At 40.7% G+C, this 8,579-nt stretch overlaps 1 protein-coding gene across 3 annotated transcripts in view; it reads left to right on the top strand.

Annotated features, from left to right (window-relative positions):
• Positions 1–8,579, top strand: part of LOC101859740 (kazrin) — a gene marked incomplete at its 5' end in the record, with an annotated part of 24,361 nt that overhangs the window by 1,453 nt on the left and 14,329 nt on the right. For 2 of the 3 annotated variants that reach the window (XM_035972733.1, XM_035972731.1), the window contains 9 exon segments: positions 374–569; positions 1,005–1,165; positions 2,015–2,185; positions 3,446–3,629; positions 4,240–4,461; positions 4,820–5,004; positions 5,920–6,032; positions 6,504–6,738; positions 8,283–8,384. In XM_035972733.1, the coding sequence (XP_035828626.1) occupies positions 374–569; positions 1,005–1,165; positions 2,015–2,185; positions 3,446–3,629; positions 4,240–4,461; positions 4,820–5,004; positions 5,920–6,032; positions 6,504–6,738; positions 8,283–8,384 (1,569 nt within the window). 3 annotated transcript variants of the gene reach the window in all.

Genomic DNA, 8,579 nt, shown 5'->3' with positions numbered 1-8,579 from the left:
TACATGACTATCCAAATTAATACAGCAATAGAAGTCAATCATTATATTATAATTGACTTTTCCCCTTGGTAAATGTTATGAATGTTTATGTATATCACTTAAGGGAAATTTATTTGTTTGTAACACTATTTTAGTAAAGTGTTTCATATTAAGGAGATTGACTCTGTTGAAATCTGTTTCTCCTTTCCATTCCAAAAGTCGTGTTGTTTTGGGGGTTTTTTAAGGGGGAGTTGTTGTTTTGTTCTTGTTTTCTCTTTCTAATTGTTTACTACTGCTATATCTTTCTCTTAGTTTTATATGAAACCAGGTACCCCTGAATGGTGAGTTAATGTGTGCTGAATCAAGTTACAAATGGTCTTTTTCCACAATGTAGAATGGGCACGAAAGCATGAAGACAGAGAACTCAAGACTGGAGACTCAGCTCCGCACTCTCCGCAAGGACCTGGATGACCTGCGGCAAGTCAAGGTGGAAGGTGCGGCTGCAGAAAAAAAGCCCAGCTATGGGGAATTGAAACTGGAGCTGATTCAAACAAGACAGGAGTTGAACAGAGCCAAGGAAGTCTTACAAGGTAATGGCGCTCATTTTATAACAATGGTCTTTTTATCAGCCGCAAAATTTCTTAACTTTTATCAGCCAGAATTAATTTAATGGATTTTCCTGTACAGTCAGAACTAAATCTGTACTGTCTTTCAGAATTCTCATAAAGTCTTGTATTACAGAAAGTGGAAATTCAAAAGTCTTTCATTTTGTAAGGATCCAACAAAACAGTTGGCTTATAGTTTGTGTATGGTGTTATTCTATTTCCTTTCCTGTTCACATTGGTTATGTGCAAATTTTACTTTGTACTTGTTTTAAATACAAAGATTTTATACATATAAAAGAAAAAAATGTCTGACAGGAAAATCTTGTTTGCTCTACTATGTGTGTGTGTTTTGCTATGCCCATGTTTGTCTCACTTTGAGTGGTGTTTAAGGTGAAAATGTCTTCCCTTTATTATTATCAGGGATGAAAAGTGACCGGAAGAGGCTGAAAGGCGAAAAGCTTGATCTGCTGAGCCAGATGAAGCAGCTGTACACAACTCTTGAGGAGAAGGAGACAGAGCTGAGGGATTTCATCAGGAACTACGAACAGAGAGTAAAAGAGAGCGATGATATGATCAAACAGGTATTTTTAACTGGCAAGGGTGTGCTTGTAAGCGTTTGAGTGTGCAGGAGGCCTACTGATTTGTGAAGCCTTCTCGCTTCTTCTGCTCAATCGCATCACACTTGAAGACAAGTATCTGTGTATACTGGGCTGTCCTTCTGAGTTCCTCTTTTGACCAATACAACTTTTCCTGCAGTGTTAATGGGGTGGCCGTGTTTTATGTCTTAAGGCTCTGTGTGTCCTGCTGTACTGGAGGATGCGTTTCACAGGTTGTTCTGCTTTTCCACACTGACATTTTGCTGATTGAACAAGATTAAAATATTAAATGTGATGTTTGATCCAGTTATGGGGAAGACTGCTATGAAAAACTAAAAGTCACAAACTTGAAATTATTGAATTATTGCCTACGGCATTTGTGCTTCATCCAAAATTTCCTCTAAAACCATAATGTCTTCAGTCCTGGTTAAAACACTTTTTAAAAAGAGAATGCCAAAAAAACACCCGAAGTGCAGAGTGTTTTGATGGTAAAAGCTTGATTTTCTCTGAATTTGAAAACACAGTCAAACCAGCTCTAATGGTCAACTGTACAAATGACACTTTCCTCCTTGTGTTTTTTCTACATCATAATAACACTGTCCAAGACTTCCATTACTCTAAGACAACCACTTTTTTCCTCTGTAATGGTTGGCTGTCTTCTACAGTTTAAACTGTATTTCCCAAGACAACCATTTTTCTCCTCAACAATGGATGGTTGTCAGAGACAATTTCAAATATATTTTCCCAATATAATTTTCTCTTGTATGTTTATATAGTGCCCTTTTTTTCACACTTTTTTTCGGGTTTTGACCAGCGTCCTTGTAGTAAGCCCAGGCCATGTCTGCTTTGTCTCTCCAGCTGGCCAAGGAGAAGGAGACCCTGGAGCATGAGAAATGGGACATCATCACTAAGGCCAAGGATGCCACGGAGAGGGCCATGTTCCTGCGGGCGCAGCTGGACACTAAGGACATGCACATCAAGGAACTGCAGGGGGAGCTCTCTGAGGTAACATCTTATACCATGTGAAAGGGGGTAGGGGGGACATATCAAGCTAACCAACGTCTTACACCCTTACATGGTTCCTGAAGAGGAGGGAGGAGCAGCTATAGCATTGTACTGCTTGTGATGTTACCTATTCCATGACCACTGATCAGGTGTGTCAAAAATCAATCGCACAGAGGGCCAAAGCTCAAATTATGCATAAACTTGTGGGCCGAACTGGATAAGCAGTGACATGTAAACACTTATTGAGCAGTGGAAAATTTAACCTTTTTTTAAAACAATAATACGAGTTAAAACTGACGTAAGATATAGCAAACCAAGCCGTACCAATTTTCACTCTTATGCCAATTTGTCAGAGCCAGATGTTTAGCATCTTTTTTTGGTAACGAATTTGGTTGTGTATATAATAAAGTTCTGTTTTACGGAGATTCTCAGGATGAACTGCCTTGAAATTCTCTTACTGGTATGTAATTGTTCATCTGGCCGGATGCAGCTCACAAGTCTTGATTTTGACTCTTGTGTCTTACGCGCTTTTCTACACAGACATAGGATCCACTCTAACATAAGTGCATTCATGCAAAGATAGATGTGATCATGAATGCAACAACATATCGCTTTCCCGGAATCACGAAGGCACGCACGCCCGCACACACGCGCGCGCACACATACCACACACACACACACACACACACAAACAAACACGCACACACACAGACACACACTTTCACACACAAGCACACAGTTACCCACCCACACACACACACACTTTTACACACACTTCTGCACACACATACACACATACATACCCAGACACTCACAGGTACACACTTACACACATACACAGGCACACGAATAGATACACACATTTTGTCACACAGGCACACACTTACACATATACACAGAGGCACACTCGCACACTCACACATACTCATACATACTTTCATGTGTGCACACAGACACACACAAACACACACCCACACACACACACACACACACACAAACACACATACTCATACACACACACACCCACAACACAAAACACACACACACCTAAACTCTAAAACCGTAGGTTGTTTCCCACGCAAAAGAATACAATGACTCTTTCGATCATTTTACTGATTGTATTAATTCCAAACATGACTCTGTGGCCGAAAATTCCTGAATTTTTTTTTTTAGAGTAGAGGGTTTTACGGCGCTCGCAACTGCATATGAGCGCCAAAATTCCTGAATAAAATACCAATACTCCATTCATTACTCCTTCAGGCGAAAGATCAGCTTTCAAGTCAAGACAGCCAAGTGTCTTCATCGACCCCACCCACCACAGATGACAATCTGGACAGCATAATGGACGACAGTATTATCATTGACGACGAGAACGGATTCTCTACCATGGAGGAATCGTCAGTTTTGAATTGCAGCTTCAGCACTCCCCAGCTCAACACGCAAGGTGTGTACTTACTTCTTAGTTTTGTCTCTTCTGGTCGGTTTCTACCGCTGCCACTGTTGCTGCTGTAGTTGTTGCTGCCACAACTTTCTTTTACTACTATTACTACTACTATTGCTGGTTAAGTTGCTCAGAATATTTGCCTGCACAGGCTAAAGCCAGAGAAATTTGAGTGAAATCAGTTGAAATACCCAAGCTCTCAAAAAGTGAGAGTTAAACTGACACAAGAGCATATGTCATTAGAATTACGGGGTTTAGCCCAGCTGGAAACATTCAATTCTGACTTTCAAGACAGACAGTTTGTTTTTATTAATTATCAAAAACTCACCATGGCTCACATTCTTTACCAATTACTGCATAGACTTGCTGGCCTGACTAAAAACTACTTATGAACCATAGTTTGCCTATGCCTGCTATAAGGGTTAAACTGTATACAATCAACCTCAGGTTGTTTCCTCAGGCTTGTTACTCTCTTGTAATACCTCTAATCTTCGGCACTTTTATGATCTTATTGTGTTGCAAGTACCGTAAAGCGCTTACTGAAACAAACAAAAAAAAACCCCCAAAATCCTGCTAAAAATGTTTACCAATCTATCTGACATTGTTGCTTCAGGCTTGTCCCACAGCTCACCCAACAACTCAGACTGGAACGACCCCAACGGGCCCTTGTTCAAGTGGTTCACGCAGAGCTCGGACTTTGAGATTCCCGTCCTGGAGCCGAAACCCAGCAAGAAGAAGAAGAAAACTTTTGGTGGCTCTTTGTCGCGGGTGTTCAGTCGTGGTCGCATGAGGCGCTCCATCGCAGCACCCCATGCTGAAAGCGTTATTGTCGAAGGTAAGTTTAAGGCTTATTATACCTCGATTTTGAAGCTTCAGTAAACTGAATGAAAGAAATTGTGTAAATGAGAAAGCGGTGGGGGGTGGGGGTTATAAAGCTGAATGAAAGAAATTGCGTCCGTGAGAAAGCAGAAAAGCTGGATTTGTGGGTAGTTGTTGTAAAACTGAAGGAAAGAAATTGTGTTAGTGAGAAGGCTTGTAAAACTGAAGGAAAGAAATTGTGTTAGTGAGAAGGGGGTGTGGAGAGGTGAAAAGCGGAATGAAAAAAAATTGTGTCAATGAAAAGGGAAAGGGGGGGAGTATAAAACAATTTCAATAACTGTTTGAAAAAAAATTGTTGTGTCCTCGCTCGGCAGACACAAGCTCCAAGCTGTGCGTGCTGAGCCAGGAGAACTACCAGGAGAAGCTGAGCAGCATCGAGCACATGGTGGGCGTGCACATGAAGGACTGGCGGGCTCACCAGGTGCTGGCCTGGCTGGAGATAACCCTGGCCATGCCCATGTACGCGCAGAACTGTCTGCTCAACGTCAAGAGTGGACGGGTAAGAAAGGGAACTGTGGGGACTGTGCTCACTTGTTTTGCTCTTTCAGTGTCTATATTTTGGCAGCTTATTGCAAGACTTCGCCATACTCTGTTTTGAAGAGTGACATATGACGGAGTCTCATACTAACTATAATCTTTCTCTCTCATTGTCTGCCGATGTACACTCATAACTATCTGCTCAACGTCAAGAGTGGATGGGTAAGAAAGGAAAATGTGGGGAATGGTTACTCAATTTTCTCTGTCAGTGTGTATTCTGCTGTTTAGTGGAATACCACCATACATACTGTCACTACCCTGGCAAAATGGTACATCTCTTTTTTGCTACTTTTGAGATAAATGAAAAAAAACCTGTTTAACTAGATTATTTATCATCTAATAATGATAAAGCTTTCCAAGTATGTTTTTTTCATGACTGCCGAGACATTTTTGTCTTCTCTTTTTCACTCTCTCTCTTATACCTCTCTTCTCTGTAGACTTTTAGTCTCTCAATGTCTGTCTCTTGATCTGCAAAAGCCTTGAATTACATTCCAAAGCTCTTGATCAATGATTTAGTTACTCTCAACTACAGAACCACTATAGTCATATGTAAGTTATTCATAATTGTGTGTTTAAGCACTGTTCTATTCTTTGGGTTTTCTTGTTTTGTTGCCTTTCGAATTTCTTTTTTCAGCCTTTATCTTTTTCCGTTTGTTTTTCTGAAAATATTGTTTGGGGCTGGGATCTAATTTTATTTTTCTAAGTTTTTCTTTTTTCGTTTGACTATTTTTCTCTCTATTTTTAGCTAGTTGGAAAGGGGGGTGGGGGAGAGGAGGAGAGAGATGTTCTATTTTTCTTTTAAACATTACTTTGTTTACTTTCATTTTATTTGCTGGCAAAACATTTTCTAAGTCTTTTCTGCATGATCTACTTTCAGGTTCTCCTGGGGCTGAGTGACTCTGAGCTGAGCTCTGCCCTGGGTGTGACCAACACCATGCACAGACGCAAGCTGAGGCTGGCCATAGAGCAGCACAGGAATCCCAACGACATGTGAGTGCCTTCAGTCCGTTCGTCAAGTGTGTCAGTTCAGTAGACACATGTACGTAGCCTGATCTGGGAAAGCTTCTTTTTTTATTTTTTTTTAAAACCTTGTGGTGGCTAGCTGAGAGAAAGTTTTGGGTTTTTTTCCCTTTATTTCCTCAACTAGCTCATGGAAAACTTTTTCTCCTTTTTTAAGTGAAAGGGTGTTGTTGTTGTTGTTGTTGTTGTGGTGGTGGTGGTTATTAGTCCAGCAGATGCTTGGCATATGGACTTCACCAATGGTTGAAGGGGAGGAGGGAGTATGGGGTAGGTTTTTTTTGCTGTCAGAGGCCTTAACTGTTTATCTCTGAGAGGGGTAAACCCACTGTGCCAAGGCCACCTTTGGGTACAAAATCTAAAAGTGCCAAAAACGTCCTTAAATTGGTTATTAACTCAAATGTTTATTTACCTGGGGGCTGTTTGTTTTTTTCTCTCCAACAGAAAATATCCCAAGGCCAGTGAGATGGATCCCACGTGGGTTGCCCACCGTTTTCTGCCTGACCTCGGCCTGCCTCAGTACACAGAGGTGTTTGAGGAACAGCTGTGCGACGGGCCCATCCTCAACACGCTCACGCGGCGGGACCTGGAGAAGCACTTCTCCGTGCACCGCAAGTTCCACCAGACGTCCATCCTGCACGCCATCGAGCTGCTGAGGAGGATTGACTTCAATAAGGAGGTACAAACCACAGTGATTAACCCTATCCGTACGTCGTGTTTTACTATCGTACCCTTACGACGTGGGGAACTCTGTACCACCACTTCCAAAGAGGAATTTTACTCGTTAATCCGATCCGTACGCTTTGCATAGCAGTTTGTCAAAATGATTTTTTTTTAAATACTGAAAGTTTCAAAGAGATCTTCGTACTAGAAATATCCTAAAATGTTCATTCCTCCCAGCCTGACTCGGCCCAGTGGCAGAAATATTCAATGTTTGGCCCCTGAAAAGAGATATGTGCACAACCTGTACTTTTTCATCATGGAAACTTTATTTAACAAATGAGTGTGGTGTGGGCCAATGGCCTTAAACACTGAATAAACTTACTAACTCACTAAAACACAGTGCACCCTGTTAATAAGTTTCAATCAAATTGAGACGGGGCCATCCGGATTGTCCTCTTTGGATGGGCAAAAGCTGCCATTATGGTACAATGAGACTGATTCGACCCGTGATCTTAAAAAAACAATTGCATTTGATTTTGAAAGTCATAGTCAGATTTCGTCAAATTGTGCCGAACTGGAAGCTTTTACCCCATCCATGATGGAAAAATCCCGCTAGCTCCAACTCAATCAAATTAATATGATTGGCAGTGTGCACTTGGTATAAATGTTTTTGTTTGGAGATGTCTAGCTCGCCATGCATCTTTTTTGTTCTTTTAATCCATAGCTCGATACCTACACTGCCAACAGTTGATGTGTTGCCCCAGTGGCACACACTTATTGGTGGTGTTATGCTCTAACCATTTAACCAGAAGAAATCAACCAACTCTTTTCCTTTGTTCTCACATAATTGCCTAAAAGGTCAATCTGTGGGTCCTAAAAACTTGTCAGGGAGACAGCATGTGCTATAGATAATATACAAGCACTGTCACCTAAATTTTTCTGTCTTCTCTCGTCTTCTATATCAGAAAGAATTTTTGTTTGTTTGTTTGTTTGTTGGTGTTTTGTATTTGCTTTGGGGGTTTTTTTGGGGGGGGCGGTGGTTGGGGCTTTGTACTCTGAAAAATTTTCTAGAAACAAGTTACACGAGCATATAAAAATGTATCTGTCAATGTCTGTTGATGGCCAATGCTTCTTTAGAGGAGGATTTTTTATTAACAAAATTAAAGAATAAAGGATTAAAACGACTTGTGGCTTCTGCTATGAGACCAATTCTGGCAGAGATGAGTTTGCCATAATTTGAGCGTTTGGAGACTTCATTTCATAACTCCATTGGTATGTTCTTGGTAAAGTGTGGTAGATGTGCTTTTGGCTGGCTATGGGCTTTTAGTCTTTACTCTTGGCAGGCACTCTAGTGTGGTTTGCTTCTTCTTTCCTACCAAACATCTATCGTCTTTATCTCTCCTTTATCTCTTCTCTTCTTTGTATTTTTTAACCCTCTAGTAGTAACACCTCCTCTCTAATCTTCAGCAATCGTATGACCTATTTGTGTTGCAAGTGCCATAAAACTCTTACTAAAACAAATAATAAAACAAGTCTTTACTCAACTCTCCTGTCTTACAGAAACTGTACCATCGTCGCAACCTCAGCGAAGAACGGGACAATGACCTGATTGTGTGGACGAACGAGCGACTCATCAAGTGGACCAAGTCCATCGATTTAGGAGTGAGTTTTTCCTAATTCTGTAACATTTTGTCTAGAACTTAGTATTGTGCGAGTTTTATGGTTTCAGAATGTTCGTTTCTCTCATTTCAACATATGTGCATAATATATATTTTATTTTGATAGTGACAATAACTTTTCATATTTGTGAATCCCTATTTATTTATTTGTTTATTTTATTTATTCATATATTAAATT

Source organism: Aplysia californica, unplaced genomic scaffold, assembly GCF_000002075.1.
Source record: "Aplysia californica isolate F4 #8 unplaced genomic scaffold, AplCal3.0 scaffold00818, whole genome shotgun sequence".
In the NCBI taxonomy this organism is placed as follows: domain Eukaryota; kingdom Metazoa; phylum Mollusca; class Gastropoda; order Aplysiida; family Aplysiidae; genus Aplysia; species Aplysia californica.
The sequence above is the reverse complement of the archived record's forward strand: the minus strand, read 5'-3'. Positions and strand labels throughout refer to the sequence as shown.